At 42.4% G+C, this 18,980-nt stretch overlaps 1 protein-coding gene across 1 annotated transcript; it reads right to left on the reverse strand.

Moving 5' to 3' along the window:
* Positions 1 to 4,029: 4,029 nt before the first annotated feature.
* Positions 4,030 to 18,752, reverse strand: LOC137378014 (phosphoenolpyruvate carboxykinase, cytosolic [GTP]-like). Its single transcript, XM_068048045.1, has 9 exons — positions 18,620 to 18,752; positions 14,272 to 14,513; positions 13,136 to 13,317; positions 11,952 to 12,155; positions 11,629 to 11,816; positions 10,559 to 10,721; positions 10,058 to 10,414; positions 8,893 to 8,988; positions 4,030 to 5,453 (listed from the first exon to the last, which is right to left on the reverse strand). The coding sequence occupies exons 2-9, from the start codon at positions 14,481 to 14,483 to the stop codon at positions 4,999 to 5,001; spliced, it is 1,857 nt and encodes a 618-aa protein (XP_067904146.1). The 5' UTR covers positions 14,484 to 14,513; positions 18,620 to 18,752; the 3' UTR covers positions 4,030 to 4,998.
* Positions 18,753 to 18,980: the final 228 nt, after the last annotated feature.

The raw sequence follows: 18,980 nt of genomic DNA on the forward strand, positions 1-18,980 counted from the left end.
GAGTTTTTGTCTTTTAATGGAAAATTTTGAATCATTATTTTAAATGTTTTGCACTGTTTATTTACCCATTCATTTTAGTCTATTTTCCCAATCAACCTTATCCAGCTCTCCCCTTATACCTATGTAATTGACTTTGTTTAAGTTTAAGATTCTTGTTTTGGACTTAAATACGCCACTCTCAAATTTAGTATGAAATTTGATTGTATTATGATCACTTTTTCCCAGAGGACTTTTTTCTATGAAATTATTTCAAAGCTGCCTCATTTCAAAATACTAGATCTAAAATAGCTTTATCCCTAGTTGGCTCCACAATATCTTGGGAGGCGGTGGCGTGGTGATAATGTCACTAGACCTGTAATCCAGAGCCCAGGCTAATGCTCTGGGGACATGGGTTCGAAACCCACCACAGCAGATGGTGAAATTTGAATTCAATCAGTAAATCTGCAATTAAAAGCTACTCTAATGGTGACCGTGAAACCGTTGTTGTAAAAACCCATGTGGTTCACTAATGTCCTTTAGAGAATGACATCTGCCATCCTTACCTGGCCTGGCCTACATGTGACTCCAGAACCATAGCAATTTGGTTGACTCTTTAAAAAAATGCTTCTGAAATGGTGCAGCAAACCACTCAGTTCAAGGGCAATTAGGGATGGGCAATAAATGCTGGCCTAGCCAGTGACACCCACATCCCATCAAAAACTAAGTATTGTCCCAGGAAACTGTCCTTAAAGTATTCTACAAGCTCATCTTCTAGACGACTTTGCCAATTTGATTTGTCCAGTCTAGATGAATATTAAAGCACCAGCACCCACCAACGCCCCCCCCCCAACCCCCCACCCCACACAATTATTACATCGTCTTTGTTACAAGCTCTAATTATTTCTTACTTAATGCTTCATCCAATGGTATAATTACGTTGTTATTCCTAATGTCCCCCCCCCCCCACCACATGCTGATTCTATTTCCTGATTTTCTGAGGCAAGATCCTTTCTCACTACTGACCTTATGTCATCCTTTACTATCAGGGCTACTCCTCCTGCTTTTCCATTCTGTCCTTCTTTTCGAAATGTTTGACACTGGAATATTTATTTCCTAACCTTGGTCACCTTGAAAACATGTCTTTGTAATGACGATTATATCACAGAATCATTACAGTGCAGAAGGAGGCCATTCAGCCCATCATGTACACACCAGCTCTCTGAAAGAGCAATTCCCTGAGTTCCATTCCTCCGCCTTCTCCCCATAACTCTGCACATTCTTCCTTTTCATATAACTGTCTAATTCCCTTTTGAATGCTTCAATTGAACCTGCCTCCACCACAATCTCAGGCAGCGCATTACAGACCTTAACCACTCACTGCGTGAAAAAGGTTTTCCTCATGTCACTTTTGCTTCTCTTTCTAAATACTTTAAATCTGTTCCCTCTATTTCTTGATCCTTTCACGTTTCTCTCTATCTGCTCTGTCCAGACCCCTCATGATTTTGAATACCTCTATCAAATCACCTCTCAGCCTTCTCGTCTCCAACAAAAACAGTCCTAACTTCTCCAATCTATCTTCATAACTGGAATTCCTCATCCCTGGAACCATTCTCGTGAATCTTTTCTGTACTCTCTCCAATGCCCTCACATCTTTCCTAAAGTGCAGTGCCCAGAATTGGCCACAATACTCCAGTTGAGGCCAAACTAGTGTCTTATGCAAGTTCAACATAACTTCCTTGCTCTTGTACTCTCTGCCCCTGTTAATGAAGCCCAGGATAATGTATGCTTTATTAACCGCTCTCTCAACCTGCCGTGCCACCTTCAATGACTTAAGCACATATACACCCAGGTCCCTCTGCTCCTGCGCCCCCTTTAGAATTGTACCCTTTATTCTATATTGTCTCTCCATGTTCTTCCTACCAAAATGAATCACTTCACATTTCTCTGCATTGAACTTCATCTGCCACCTGTCTGCCCATTCCACAACTTGTCTATGTCCTTTTGAAGTTCTACACAGTTCACAATGTTTCCAAGTTTCGTATCATCTGCATACTTTGAAATTGTGCCCTGTACACCAAGGTCAAGGTCATTAATATATATCAGGAAAAGCAAGGGTCCCAACACTGACCCCTGGGGAACTCCACTACATACCGAAAAACATCCATTAACCACTACCCATTGTTTCCTGTCACTGAACCAATTTTATATCCATGTTGCTACCGTCCCTTTTATTCCATGAGCTACAAGTTTGATCACAAGTCTGTTGTGTGGCACTGCATCAAATGCCTTTTGAAGTCCATGTACACCACATCAACAGCATTGCCCTCATCAACCCTCTCTGTTACCTCCTTTAAAAACCCCAGTAAGTTAGTTAAACATGATTTCTCCTTAAGAAATCCAACACGTTCATCTCTTTTTGTGCTGCTAGTTTGTCTACCTTGTTGCATATTCTTCGTGCATTCAAATAAAGAGCCTCGAATTTTATTTTTTACTACTATTCTTTGCATGGGCTTTATTCTCTGATGCACTATCACCATTAAACTCTCTGTCCCAATCAGCTTGTCTTTACCCAAATCACTCCAATGCTCTATTGCCTCGACTTTTCTTTTTATATTTCTAAATCTCCTTTCGCCTGACCCATCCACCACCCCACCCACCCCCCCCCCCCCCCCCCCGCCAATTTATGTTTAAAGCCCTATCCACAGCCCTATTTATACAATTCGCTAAGGTGCCAATCCCTGTTCATCTACTTAAAATAACCCTGACGTTTTTTCATGACAACATTCAATTATTTCTTGATTGATCCAGCGTTTTCACTTCTACTATTCTATCCCAAACTTCATTCCATATCTTGGTTATCCTCTTTATGAAGAAGAATTTCCTGCTATCAGGCCTAAAATTGCTTGTATTGATTTGAACCTGTTTTGTCCAGCTCCCACTGTTTAATTTAAGGTACTAGCCTGGATGAACATTTTCCATTCCGTTAACCATCTCCAACACTAAACAGATGCCTCCTTTCAAGGCTCAAAAGCCCAATTCTCTCTTGTCTTTCCTCATAAATTAGCCTCAGGGCTCATCTGTGCCCTGTCTACCATGTGTCTCAGTGATAAAACTGGACCCAGTACTTAGAGTCATAGAGTTATACAGCACAGAAACAGGCCCTTCGGCCCATCGTGTCCATGCAGCCATCAAGCACCTATCTATTCCAATCCCATTTTCCAGCACTTGGCCCGTAGCCTTGTATGCTATGGCATTTCAAGTGCTCATCTAAATACTTCTTAAATGTTGTGAGGGTTCCTGCCTCTACCACCCCTTCAGACAGTGTGTTCCAGATTCCAATATTATTTATAATAATTATAATATATATTCATAATTTTGACAAGAGAACTGGATGGTTTGATGATTTCCTGGACAGTACCCTAATATTTTTGTTATATAGTTCCACATCCTATTGGCTTTGTTGATTGATGCTCTGTATTGCTTTGGACATATTTAGTGTCGAGTCTACTGAGACTCTTAGGTCTCTTTTTGCTTTATTCTTTGATGTGTGGAAGGAGATTAAGTAGTTATAGAGTTTGTGATACAGAGATTGTACATGGTGTGTGAAAGGAGATTGAATTACATAGAATTTACACCACAGAAACAGACCATTCAGCCCAAATGGTCTGAGCCAGTGTTTATGCTCCACACGAGCCTCCTCCCATTCTACTTCATTGTACGTTATCAGCATATTCTTCCATTCCTTTCTCCCTCATGTACTTACGTAGCTTCCCCTTAATTGCATCTATGGCTGCAGTAGAGTTCATGATTGGGGAGATTGGCTGTACATGGTGTGTGGAAGGGGTGAATGGTCTTGTTTTGTTCCATGGTTTCTTATTAAATGAATCTAACTCACTTATAACTTCAGCACCCTGCTAGTCCATGCCATCCTTGTGTTATACAGGAGTTAATCCACAGCTGACCAACCTCAGTACCTCAGTAAAGGAGAACTATTCAGGTTTTCTTACCGATTAACATTTATAATTCCAATATAGAATACACAGAAGATGGTTCCAATATAATTTTTTAATGAATAGGAGCCTCATTGTGATTTAAATAAAGCATTAATGTTACAAAATCTCCAGATAATAAAAATAATAAGTTACAAAAACAAAGCACAACCTTTATGTAAGAAAAGGATTCATTTGAGAGTGGGGAAAAAAATTATCATAATCCTTTGAATTTTATATTACAACAGTAATACTCAATAATAGTTAGCTAGACATTATCACTGGTGTTCCGAAACTAAAGCAAAGGTTGATTCTTACCCAATCAATATTAATGTTTAAACAATGTAACCCATATTCTACGTAACTATATGAACCACATTGAATACATTTATTTCAGAGTGAAACTAAATCGGGATAATGATCTTTTAAATCTTTATAGTTCAGGTTATTATAATCAGAAAATGCTCCTCCATTTGGTTTTTCCATTAACTCCCATCTTAACCTCCCCCACTTCCTCTCTCTCTCCACCTCCTCTCCCTCTTAGAATTTCTTCTCTCCCACCCCCTCCCTTTCTCCCAATGCAGCTTACCCTTGATGCGTGAGCCTTAACTGCGAATTACTGAACTGTGACCAAACCAAATTCATGCTAACCTGGAGCACACACACATACACACACACACACACAGAGGCACGTACACACACGCACGTACACACACACACATCCTTCCCCCCCCCCACCGCCCCCCACACACACACACACACACACACACATGTGCCCGTGCAGCAGACATCACTAAGCAGCAACTGGGAGCGTATACTGTGGCTGATTTTCTCTTCCCTGACCCATGAGGTATTGAGGATGACAGCCCTTGATCTTTGTCTGGGTGAGCTCAGTTAACCCAGCACTCAGCAGCAGTTAAACCAGGGGAGGCAGCTGCTCCCGGTCTGCACGGATTAGTTACTCACTCCCTTAACCAGCTGACCCATCGGGAGAGGCTCTGTATCATTAAGTTTCTGTTTTAGTCCCTTGTTACAACCGACTTATTCTTTGTTCTAACTGTAGCAGCTGATTGGCCACATCACTGGGAAGGTCGGTGTTGACTTGCTCTTCAAAATATTTGCTGATCTCTTTGATTTCCTCTTCCCAGAATTCTTTCTCAACACTGAAGAGCACGTCCATGTTCACATGGCTGAAGCCCTCAAGATTCAGGGCGCCGTCGGCGGGAATGAAACCCAAAGGAGACAGCTTGGCACAGTCCTCTCCCTCGATTCTCCGGAACATCCACTCCAGCACTCGGCAGTTCTCCCCGAAACCCGGCCACAGGTAGTTGTTTTGCTTGTCCTTGCGGAACCAGTTGACATGGAAGATCTTGGGAAGTCTTGAGCTGGTCCTGTGCTCCATGCTGAGCCAGTGCGATAGGTATTTGCCAAAGTTGTACCCGAAGAAAGGCCGCATGGCGAAAGGGTCATGCATAATGACCTTACCTGAGAAACAGTGACAAAAGGAGCAATGAAAAACTACTGCCAAGGGTGATACAGGAACTATCTGAGTTAACAATTTATTAATATGGAGACAAATAATATCACACCACAACGATCACACTAAACTCAAAATTTTAATTGACAGCTTTTCTGCTTTTCTGCTCTGAATGTTATCAGACTCCTCACTCCACATCCATTCACTTTCCATCAGGAATTGCTGGACACCGGTACTGGTGTACAGTGTTCCAGAGTTACTGCTGTACTCTGTGTCCAAGTGCCTCAAAGTGTAGCGTGGGAAGAGGGGGTTTTGATTCATGGAGCACTGGCACAAGTATTGGGGAAAGAGTTAGAATGGACTCCACTTAAACTGGGCTGGGATCAGTGCTCTAGTGAATCATATAATAAGCGCTGTGGATAGGGCTTTATATTAAAAGCGGGGGAGGTCAGGTGAAGGGAGATTTAAAAATCTATGGAGAAAAGTTGAGGCAATAGTGCAGTGTAGCGATTTGAATAAAGACAAGCAGAGTGGGACAGGAAGGGAAAGAGAGTTTAACAGTAATAGTGCATCAATGAATAAAGGTAAAAAAAAATTAAAGGCTCATTATCTAAATGCATGAAGAATATGTAACAAGGTAGATGAACTAATGGCACATATAGAGATGAATGGGTTTGATAAAATCGTCATTACAAAGACATGGTTGCAAGGTGAGCAAGGTTGGGAAATAAATATTCCAGGATTCACAAAATTTTGAAAGGATAGGCAGAATGGAAGAGGAGGAGGAGTATCCCTGATAGTAAAGGATGTCATAAGAACAGTAATAAGAAAGGATCTTGGCTCAGAAAATCAGGAAGCAGAATCAGGAGGGGGGGGGGAGATTAGGAATAACAAGGGTTAGAAAATGCTGGTGGGAGTAGTTTATAGGACCCTAACAGTATTAATACCATTGGACAGAGCATTAAGTAAGAAATAATTGGAGATTGTATCAAAGACAGTGTAATATTCGTGGGGGGCTTTAATCTTAATCTAGACTGGAGAAATCAAATTCACAAAGCTGGTCTGGAAGATGAGTCTTTTGAATGCTTTCACAACAACTTCCTAGAACAATAGATTTTGCAACCAACTCGGGAACAAGTTATTTTAGTTCTTGTATTGTATAATAAGTTAGGGTTATTAGTAGTCTCATAGTAAATGGCCCTATGGAGAAAAGGTGAATGTAATACAATGAATCTAACCATCTCCCCTTGACATTCAATGGCATTACATTTGCTGAATCCCCCACTATCAACATCCTAGGGGCTACCATTGACCAGAAACTGAAGTGGAGTCGCCAGAAATACTGTGGCTACAAGAGCAGGTCAGAAGCTAGGAACCTGCAGTGAGTAACTCACCTCCTGCCTCCCCAAAGCCTGTTCACCATCTACAAGGCACAAGTGAGGAGTGTGATGGAATACTCTCCAGATGCCTGGGTGATTGCAGCTCCAACAAGACTCAAATGGCTCGACACCATCCAGGTCAAAGCTACCCACTTAATTGGCACCCCATCCACAAACATTCACTCCCTCCCCCACTGATGCACAGTGGCGGCCATGTATACCATCTATAAGATACACTGCAGCAACGCACCAAGGCTCCTTAGACAGCACCTTCCAAACCCATGACCTCAACCACCAGAAGGACAAGGGCAACAGATGTATGGGAACTCCATCACCTGCAAGTTCCCCTCCAAGCCACACACCATGCTGACTTTATCACCGTTCCTTCACTGCTGCTGGGTCAAAATCCTGGAACTCCCTTCCTAACAGCACTGTGGGTGCACCTAACCCACATGGACTGCAGTGGTTCAAGAAGTCAGCTCACCACCACCTTCTCAAGGGCAATTAGGGATGGGCAATAAATGCTGTCCAAGCCAGTGACATCCACATTCCATGAACAAATAATAAGCCTGAGGATTGGGAGAATTTTAGAAACCAGCAAAGGGTGACCAAAAAGTTGTTAAAATGGTTAAAAAAATGGAATGAAAGTAAACTAAACTAAATATAAAAACAGATTGTAAGAGTTTTTCCAAGTATATAAAAAAAGAGGAGAGATGCTAAAGTAAAGGTTAGTCCCTCAGAGACAGAAGAAATTATCATGGGAAATGAAGAAATGGCAGAGGCATTGAACAAATATTTTGTGTCTGTCTTCACAGTCAAAGACATATTACCAGCCAGAAATGAAGGGTAACCAAAAGGCTAATAAGAGTGAGGAACTTCATGTAATTATCAGCAGAGAGCCTAGGCCCAATTTACTCAGCCTCTCATCATAGGACAACCCTCTCATCCCAGGAACCAATCTAGTGAACCTTCACTGTACTGCCTCCAGGGCAAGAATTTCCTTCCTTAGGTATGGAAAACAAAACTGCGCACAGCAATCCAGGTGTGGTCTGACCAACAGCTTGATATAATTGTAGCAAGATTCCTTGTTCTTTTACTTCTGTCCCCTTTAAATAAAGGCCAACGTGCCATTTGCCTTTCTAATTACTTGCTGTACCTGCATGCTAGCTTTTTGTGTTCTTTGAACGAGTACATCCATGTCTCTCTGAACAACATTTAAAAGTTACACACCTTTTAAAGAAAATTCTGCTTTTCTATTCTTCCGACCAAAGTGAATAACCTCACACTTCCCTACATTACACTCCATCTGCCACATTGTTGGCCACTCACTTAACCTCTTCGAAGCCTCTTTGTGTCCTCCTCACAGCTTACATTCCCACATTGTTTTGTATCATCAGCAAACTTGAATACATCCCTATGTCTAAATCATTAATATAGATTGTAAATAGCTAAGGTCCAAGCACTGATCCACTAATTCATCCTGCCAAATTGGAAATGTTCCGTTTATCCCTACGCTCTGATTCCTGACAGTTAACCAATCCTTCATCTGCATTAATATATTACCCCCAACTCCATGAGCCCTTATCTTGCATATTGAGCTTCGATGTGGAACCTTATTGAATGCCTTTTTGGAAATCCAAGTATGCTGCATCTACTGGTTCCCCTTTATCTACTGTACTCGTCATATCTTTAAATAACTGTAATAAATTTATCACACACGATTTCCCTTTCATAAAACCATATTGACTTTGGTCACACTATGATTTTCTAAGTGTATTGGCACAGTTCTCTCCCTCGATCAAATTTAGCTTGCTTTCTCCTCACACCTATGTAACTGGCTTTGTTTAAGTTTAAGATTCTTGTTTGGGACTGGAGTATGTCGCTCTGAAATCATTGTATTCTGTGTCCCAGTTTTACTGTTGTACTCAGTGTACCACTGTTACTGTAGTCTTTTCCCATTGTTATTGCTGTGTTTTGTGTCCCAGTGTTACTATGTACTGTGTCCCAGTATTACTGTGTACTGTGTTCCAATGATATTGTGTTCTGTGTTCCAGTGTTACTCTCATACCTTTGTGTTCTGCTGCAGCTGTAGCCTCTGATCTCATGGCTGCGCCAATAAAAACTCCATGCTGCCAGTTGAAAGCTTCAAACACCAGAGGGACACCTGGAACAGAATGGAACGGAAAGTCTTTGAAATAACGGTCTACTGTCCACTGCGCAATTCTTTTGTATTTTTCAAATTCTTCCACCTTGAACCTACCCCCTTTCACACTTGTTCAGTCAGGTGACATTATGAAATGGCTGGTGTATGGATTTCAGTGAGATAGATAATCTACTTGCCTTCCGGCTGTAAAACTAGCATTGATTTCACTGGAAATGACAATCTAGCAATTTCTGTAACAAACAGCTGATGTGTAATGCCAGTTTTGTACTCAGATGGCAAGCTGAAAATCTTTCCCAGACTTCCTATGACCAGCTGGATCAACCAAAAGAATGTATGTTTTGCAGGTGTGACAAAGAGCGAGAAACAGAGAGAACTTGCATTTTTATAGCACCTTTCATGACCTCAGGGTACCCCAGAGCCCTTTACAGCCAATGAGATATTTTTGAAGCATAGTCATATTGTAATGTAGGCAGTCAATTTGCACACAGCAAGGTACCACAAACAGCAATGAAACAATGACCAGTTAATCTATTGGTTGATGGATAAATAACACCCAGGACACAGTGAGAGTTCCACAACAAGGCTTCAAATAGTGCCACAAGATTTTTAACAGCCAATGGCAAGAGCAAGTGGGACCTCAATTAACACTTCCTCTCAAAGACCAGACAGCAGTCCTTCAGTGTTTCACTGGACTAGATTGTATGCTGAAGTCCTTGCATGAGACTTGTGCCTGCAACAATCTGACTCAGAGGCAGAGCTATTGCTATTAAGTCAAGGCTGGTATTTGAAGTGGTTTGGAATAATGGACAGATCACCCAGCCAACATTTCCTTCCCAACCTGAGACACTCTTTTCCAGAGCAATGCTACCTCCAATAGTTAGGCTGAAATTTAGACATCTCAATAATTAAAACTGAAAATGTCCTTTATGGAAAGGGTTTGAACATCGGCCTTGAGCCACTACACAAGTTCCTGAGCTCTCTGAGTAGCAGTCCAGTACAATACTAATGCAGCTGACAGGCTCTCTGTCTAATGTTTAGTTGTGCTGCCCTACAGATTAGACTATCGTACCTTTTGGTCTCCGTCCTCCAAAGACAATTCCTTCAATGGGAACCCCTTCAGGAGACTCCCAGTCTGGGTCCATGATCGGACACTGTCTGGCAGGAGTACAGAACCTGGAGTTGGGGTGTGAACATGGTTCTCCATCCTCTGGCCTCCACATTTTGTTTTTCCATGAAGTCACTGTGACGTTGGGGGGCAGAGTTTCATCAATTCCTTCCCAATAAGCACCCCCATCGCTGGTTTCTGCCACATTGGTGAAAATGGTGTTGTTGCTGATGGTTTTCATTGCATTTGGATTTGTTTTCACAGATGTCCCGGGAGCTACACCAAAGAAGCCATTTTCTGGGTTGATTGCTCTCAGCTTACCTGCGGGAAGATCCAGTAAGGGATTTATTCATAAACACATCGAACTTTCACCCGCCAATGGATGTTCAATACAAAGTGGATACATTCTCATCTCATTATTTCACATCTGACTTAAGCTATAGAGAGATGTTGAGATCAACAAACCTTGCTCATCGAATTTCATCCAGGCGATGTCATCTCCCACGCACTCGACTTTCCAGCCGGGTAGTGTTGGATTCATCATGGCCATGTTTGTTTTCCCACAAGCGCTGGGAAAGGCAGCAGCAATGTACTTCTTCTGGCCTTTGGGATTGGTTACTCCCAGGATCTGGGGAGGGAAGGAGAAGCTGATAAGCAACAGATTCCTATGCACTGATCCTGGGCTAAGTCTACCGAGCACTTGTTATACCTGCAGCTTGGCGGAAGAAATACAGTGTGGGACAGTCAGCGCATGTGTTTATGCTGACACAGGGTGAGCAATGTATTACCATTGATTATTTTCTCTTCATCACATCTCCCATTCTGCACAGCCGATCCCAAATGATTCAATGTTTTTAAATTACTCCAGTAAAATACACTAATACCCTTTATTTAACCTAAACTTCAGACATTATTAAGCTCAGTGTGAAACTGAGAAACATCACTCATTGCCAAGGGTCTCGATGTGAAAAAAAAAGATTTGCATTTATACTCTGCACTTTTCAACACCTCAGGAAGCCCTAAAGCACATTATAGCCAATGAAATACTCCTGAAGTCACTGTTGCAGCCAATATGTACACAGCAAGATCTCACGAACACTAAAGTGATAATAGCCAAAACATCAGCATTTTAGGAATGTTGGTTCAGGGATAACTATTCACCAGGAAAAAAAATCACTCTTTATTCTTCAAAATAGTCACATGGGATTTTTACATCCACATGAGAGACCAAACGGGGCTTCAGTCTAACTTCTCATCCAAAAGACAGCAGCCCTGACAATGCAGCACTCCCTCAGTACTGCACTGGAGTGTCAACCTGGATTATGTGCTCAAGTCTCAGGAGTGGGACTTAAACCCGTAACCTCAAACTCAGAGGCAAGTGTGCTACCAATTCAGCCAAGGCTGACACCTTAAAGCAGGCCTTAAATATGATATTCATGTTATTTCAGAAATGTGCTTCTTTGACAGGACCGAGCATATTACTGATAAACTACAACTGCTAAATATCCAGCAAACAGTAACTCCTATATTCTTACCAGCATGTGCTCGGCCAGCCAGCCCTCTTCTTCGGCAATCCTGGAGGCGATGCGTAGAGCGAAGCACTTCTTTCCCAGCAGTGAGTTACCTCCGTAACCGCTCCCGAATGAAATAATCTCCCTGCGTTGAGGTATGTGGGCGACCAGTGTCAGCTCGGGATTGCAGGCCCAGTTATTGACCAGTGGCCCTAAATACAAGAGATGGATTGTCACCCAAAGGCTCAATACAAAGCTGTTGGATCAAAGGGTAAGACCCCTTTCCTCTTCCCATCCCCGCACCCAGAGAGCAATAATTAATCCAAAGTGGCCAAATCCAAACTCACTCTTTAGCGGTAAAGGGCATCCGACTGAATGAAGACATTTCACAAACTGGCCATTGCCCAGGGTCTCCAGTACTGCTGATCCCATGCGAGTCATGATACGCATGCTAGCCACAACGTAAGGTGAATCTGTGAGCTGGATCCCAATCTTGGACAGAGGTGACCCCAAAGGTCCCATGCTGAATGGTATCAGGTACATTGTACGGCCTAGAGAGTAACATGAAGAAAATCAATGCTGAGACTATTCTGGGATAGAATTTGCTTGGTGTTTAAATCCTTATGAACTCAAGGTTAAACTCAGGTTTAGTTACAATCACTGCTGTCTATTACAGCATTTACAGAACTACAGATGGAATAACAAACATCGTGAGTAATGCCAAGACAGTTATCTCATCACTGGGATAGGATGAGGTCATAAACCACAAGAGTGGAGCTCAGAATTTCTATCTGTTATCCAAACCCCAAACTCCCTGCATCTGTAATTTGTACTATGAGACACTGAGGGGTGTTGCATTGTTAGGTTTGTATTAGTAGTGTCGTAGGACGTTCTAGAGAAAGTCTTAGATTCCGGTAAAGGTTAACTGACAACTCTTTATTATTTACAGTTACTATATATACACCTCGCAAGCCACCTAAGCTAGCATCCTTCGTGTTGCTATACCTGCCTCTTCAGTCTATCTCATGTGACCATTACATCATCGCTTGTACAGTGGGCGGGGTGTCTCTCACTTTCTCTGGTATTAACCCTTTACATCCTTATACTGAAAGGGGCAGGGAAGTGGAGGCGGGGAAAGGTCCTTTGATTTTGGTGGCACCTTTGGTGGGCATTTGCCACCATCATCCGAGCCAGCTACTGACTCTACCTGGAACAGGCAAACCTCTCAACTGCAGTGCTGTAGTTAGGGCAGCTGAATGGTGCAGTTCGGATGTTTGTTGGTAACGTCAGTAGTCAGAAGCTGTCACAGTTAGCAGCAGAGATCCTGGATCCTCCTGGATGGACCAGGAACTGTGAAAGGTGTCCTGGAGTGGTGAGAAGTGTGTGAACAGAGTGGTTGAGTTGATTATGTGTGATAAGGTCCACACTGAAGAGTCAATAACTGTCCTGCACCTTCATTGAGTAACATCTCAGAAGTTGATATGCAGAAAGAATAGTAAAGAAATATCCTGGAGTGAATTAATGTCTGTACCTTTCATACACTCTGGGAAACGTGCATTGAATGCCTTTTCAAACTCCTTCTCTGACAGCCAGCGCCCGAGCTGGCTGACTCCGTTCTTTGCTAAGGGAACAGTATCTCTCTGCTCAGGGGTCACAATCACAGTTTTACTTTCCACACGAGCAACATCCCTGGGGTCTGTGCGAGCCAACCAGCTGGAAATGACAAAAGTTGATGAGATTCAGTCGCAGTGATTTCTGCATTAAGGCAAGTCAATCCTCATCACAATTTAAACCTCAATAATACATCACTGCAATGTGTGGTGATTTAGGATTGAAGGCTGAGCACTGGAACTGAAAGCAACTATTGTGTTTGTCCACTGTGTCCATGGTCTGAAAGCCCTGTACAGGGCAGTGATATTTTTGTAAGACCCCTGTTTTTAGATTGAATGTAATTCATGTGTATGATGTAAGACACTGCAGGAGATGGGGGCAATGAACCTTGTGCTGTTTGTTCTATCTTCTCCCGTTCCATATGTTGGTAAGTATGGCAAGCTGAATATTTACTGGGCTCACGTTCTGATTGTCTCTGTAGGGACCTGATACAGTGAGGCCCTTTTTTCTGCTTGGCATTAATGAGTTTTCATACTTACATCTCTAAATCATGCTTTGAACCCTCATCTTTTTTCTTAATTAGCATCTTGCAGGATTATAACGGTTGTCATACAAATAATTAACTTGAGTTGTCCTTTACATCATCTCACAGCCACAGAAAACTCTCCCATAATCAGGTGTTGCAGGACATGGGATCTCTGTCCATTCACCTCTGGTGCATTAAGAGCATAAGGATATGAATATGTGGGCAGCAAACTGGCTGCACATTGGCACTGAACCGGCAAACTCCCCCAGGAGTTATAAACAGTCGGTGTGACAAATGGATGTGCCGCTCAGGTACAGCAGCAAATTCTCTTCAGAGGCTGGTGCTGATGCATGTTGGTGGACAGTGTTGAGGGAGCTTTGCTCTGTGTGTAACCCTGGTATACTTGACCTGGGAGTGCTTATTGCTGATACAAAAGTGGATGGCAAAAGTGAAAAATAAGGTGTCTAAAATTGACAGCACAATAAAACTTCATCAAAATATATGGACTTGTAGAGGAGAAAGCTGCTCACCAGTTCTGATACTTGCGTAAGCGTTTGATCATTCCCTGCTCCTCCATCAGGGACAGAATCTGCCTGTTCTCTTCTTCGCTTCCATCACAGATGTGGATGCTGTCTGGCTGACACAGCTTCGCACTTTGTTCAACAAAGTCTCTCACTTCAGAGTTTAAAATGTTCAGGTTCCCCCAAACCAGTAGAGACTGAGACTGGTGCTGTGGGGCCATGTCTTCTCCGAGAAATGGATCAGCAAGAACCTGCAAAACAATAGTTACGTCACTGCTAACAATGGTCAGAATGAGTGTGTGCCTTGTCAGTGAGTAACTCACTGAATGCGAAAGTCTTTTTTGAGTGGTAAGGTTGCTTATATTTACTGGCGTGTTGTATTTTGACACTCTGTATACATTAACCTGGTACAACGTGCATGCAAACTCAATTTCATTCAGTGAGTTCTACATATGAAAGATGATGTTCTGCACATTTTGTTTTTAAAAATTACAACAGAATCTAGAATATTAACAGTGAGACGACAACTGCACTACCACTGCCACAACTTGCTTGTCATTTGCCTTTCCAAATATGGCTCGTAATTTTATACGATTTAGCATGTTTAGTATGGTATTTTGTAGTCTATGATGTATAAAACTCAGTTTTATAATGCTTCTGTAGCAATGTGACTGAAACTGTGTGAATATAAATCAACAACAGCTTGCATCTATATAGCATCTTCAATGCAGGAAAACATCCCAAGGCTCCTTAAAAAAAAGTTATCAGAAAAAAATCAGGTATTGCTGTTCTCCACACAAACATGATGATGTCACCATCACTGTGAGCAAAGGAAAGTGTACCCCAATATGGTGTCATTTTGAGTGCATCGTGCCTGTATTTTGCTGAGAAAAACCTTTTATCATCAACACCCTCTCAGATCGTATTTCCCCATCAACACTTGTTAACCATCTACTTTTGCCATATAGCCTCTACTGTGCTCACTATCACTGTGAGGAACCATAATACTTTTAGAGGAATTAACAGCCAAGTGGCGTAAGGGGTAAGATTTTTGCTGTCGATGACGTGAGGTCAGTAATGTGACCTCTCTCAAGAAGCTGATCAGATGCTTGCATTTTTTGGTATGAGGCTGATGATTTCACATCTGCTTAGCTGATTTACTGTTTTCTGAAGGACACCTGGCTATGTGTTATCAGATATATAAGGAAAGACAAACAGAACTTTCATTTCTATAGTGCCTTTCATGCCTCAGGACATCCCAAAGCTCCTCACAGCCAGTGAAGAGCTTTTTTAGTGCATTCACTGTTGTAATGTAGGAAACACAGCAGCCAATTTGCACACAGTAAGCTTCCACAAACATCAAGATAATGACCAGGTCATCTGTTTTATTGATGTTGATTGAGGGATAAATATTAGGCAGGAGGCCAGGGGAAGGTCCTCTGCTCTGCTTCACGTAGTGCCATGGGATCTTTTACTTCCACATGAGGACAGAAGGGGCCTTGGTTTAACATCTCATCCGATCGATTGGGACTTTTTTACTGCTCCCTCAGTTCCGCACCTGAGCATCAGCTTGGACTTTATGCTCAAGTCTCTGTAATGGGACTTGAACCTTTCGCCTTCTGAAAGTGCTACCACTGAGCCATGGACAACAGCTTATATATAAAACTAAGGGGTTTCCTCAGGGTTCACAATAGGTCAGAGGAATATTTTCCCAATAATCTGTATTCTTAGTCATTCAATCGGCTGCTGTGTTGGAGATGTGTTCCTTTAAAGCCACAAAATCTAATTGCTTTTACGTTAACACAGGACAAGATCAGTCAAATTTCCAATGCAAATTAACAGGGTATTTGTTTCAGTGAACGACTTGCTTTGTTTCGATGTGTAGAGTGAGCTTTTGGCTTTGTGGTTAGGATTCCTGTCTCTCAGTTAGCAGGTGCAGGGTTCAAGCCTCTGGTGAGTGGAGATGGAGCTGCAGCTCTGAAATCTGCATTGGCATCGAGCCCAGCGACTTCCCCTCACCCCCTGCCCACCTTCGACCCCACAAAATTGATGGGTTATGCGATCCCTAAAACCCTTCCACAACAATGACCTCACCACCCAATCGACTAGTATAATCTGGTTATGGTAACTACCAATTTTCAAGCTGGTAGTTGCAATATGCCCTTTAATCAAATATACCCCACACACCCCCATAACAATATAGATGTATACAAATACATAAATGTGGATACATATGCAACTATGTTAAATCTCAGTATGTTTGATTTATTTGGTATGGGGAGGCACACTAGACTAGATTGTGACTGTGCCACAGTGTTAAACAGGAAGTAGCAAGTCGCCCGTTCTACATCTCTCGTCATTTTTATTTCCAGCTGACTTCAGTAAAATGTAATATGGCTACATATTCACCATCACCCGTTTTACGCTATCACACAGTCACAATCTGCCACATTGTGTTTTTCTCAATTTTCACTAGATTGCTTTGCCGAATTCTAATTTTTCCTTGGATTGAGGAGACTTAAAGATTCACTAAACAAAGCCACCCGAAAAGATGCTTCTCTCTAGCCTGACCCTGCCAGTTCAGAGTTCATCCCAAATATTAATTGTCTTTCTCTGCCAGGAATTTGATTGAACTAGCAAACCTTGCATCCCTAGCAAATATTCTGAACTGAAAACAGCCATTTACAAGAATTGCCCTTCCCTCAGACCTTCTGGAACAGTCCTTCTGGGCAGGTGACATTCCCCATCAAAGGTCACATAATGAGTGCGGGATCTTCATTTAACACTGTAAACAGTTTCCTTTCACTACAACGGTGATCGATGTTGCCTTTATTATTTTCGTTACTAGCTGCCCTTAAGTGTGCTTAGCATTGCAGAATGTCTGTGTTCCCTCAATTATCACATATTGGGCCCTGAATAAGTGGCACCTCCTTGCAACAGGAACTCAATAACAAAATGTATCGGCAGCCTGTGCCTAATTTGGGCTTTCTTCAGGCCTCAAGGGTGAATTGTGCAGAGTTTGCTCTGAAAGGAACACAAGTATATTGCCAAATCACCTTTAACAATCAATTCAGCCCTTCTGGAGGCCTACAGAATCTGCAGAGCTGATATGGATGGAAGGTGAGTGGACATACATCATTACTTGTCTCAGCCACCAGAATAGTGGACCAACCCAAACCAACAAGATGTTAGCTGTGACTTAGTGGGTAAAACTTCTGCCTTTGCAACAGAATATTGTCTGTTCAAACCCTATTCCAGACCCGTAAGTACAGAATCCTCAGGCGTACGCTGAGGCAGTGCTGCACTATTGGAGGCTCTGTCTTTCAGATGTGATATTAAACCAAGACCTCATCTGTCATCTTCTTTGGCCATCTGAGGTGGATATTAAAGATCCTGTTTCAAAGAAGGTTTATGAGGATGGTTCCAGAGATGAGGGAGTTCGGTTATGTGGATGGATTGGAGAATCTGAGGTTGTTCTTGGTGTGGAGATTTGATAGAGGTGCTCAAAATCATGAGGGGTCTAGACAGAGAGAAACTGTTCTCATTGATGGAAGGATTGAGAACCAGAGAGCACTCAGTTAAGGTGATTGGCAACAGAGCCAATGGCGACATAAGGAAAGTCTTTTCTGCACAGTGAGTGGTTAGTGTCAGTGAGTGCACTGCCTGAGAGTGTGGTCGAGGCAGATTCAATGGGGGATTTCAAAAGGGAATTGGATAAGCACCTGAAGGGATACAATTTGCAGGGCTACGGGGAAAGTGTGGGGGGATGAAACTAGCTGAGTTGCTCTTGCAGAAAGCTGGCATGATGGGCCAAATGGCCTCCTTCCGTGCCATAAATCTGCTATGATTCGAACAGCAAGGGTGCCCTGGCCAACAGCTAGCCTTCAACCAACATTACAAAAACAGATTATCTGGTCATTATCACATTGCTGTTTGTGGGAGCTTGCTGTGCACAAATTGGCTGCTGCATTTCCCACATTACCACAGTGACTACTGTGATACTGAGGTATTGAAAGGTACTATATAAATGCAAGTCTTTGTTTAGCTTCAGAAAAAGAAATAGCTCCTGCCTGACTAACCCAAAACCCACTGCTCTGTGGTAATTCCTAATCTTAAACCATTAAAACCTAATTTCCTATTATGCATAATTCTGTGGACAGACTCATCACATTACTATATGTCCTTGTAAATGCTGTGTTAAAAAAAAACTGTACCACTTCTGCAGTGGTGTTATCCAATGTATCAGGTGGGTTAACAACCAGAGTAGTTGTTAACCCAGCAACTACTCTCGCAAACAAAGTGATGAGTCTCTGACAATAGTAAATGAATATAGTTTTTCCTTACTGCTCTGACTTACCGTGGAATCCCTTCAGTTCTGTCGATCCTAGTCTCTTCTTGCTTTGTGTGGTGAGTCTGTTCCAGTGGACTGGGTCTTGGGCAGTAGTCTGATTCCCTGGGAGGTTTCCCTTCCCTCTTTAATACCCTCCCAGCCGTGGTGACCTCCCAACCTCCTAGGAGAGAGGCACCTGGCTGTGTCATCACATTACGCTCTGTTTTCGCAGGAACCTTGTACTTTCTTCCAAAACATGTCAGTATATAGTCGATAATTAACTCCAGACAAAGCCCAGCCTGTTTCATTAATAAAACGCTACTGATTTCAGCATCTGCAAAGATACATTTTGAGGTGGCCCTGTGCCACAATATGTCCCCCAAGTTGG

This window comes from Heterodontus francisci, chromosome 16, assembly GCF_036365525.1.
Source record: "Heterodontus francisci isolate sHetFra1 chromosome 16, sHetFra1.hap1, whole genome shotgun sequence".
NCBI lineage: Eukaryota > Metazoa > Chordata > Chondrichthyes > Heterodontiformes > Heterodontidae > Heterodontus > Heterodontus francisci.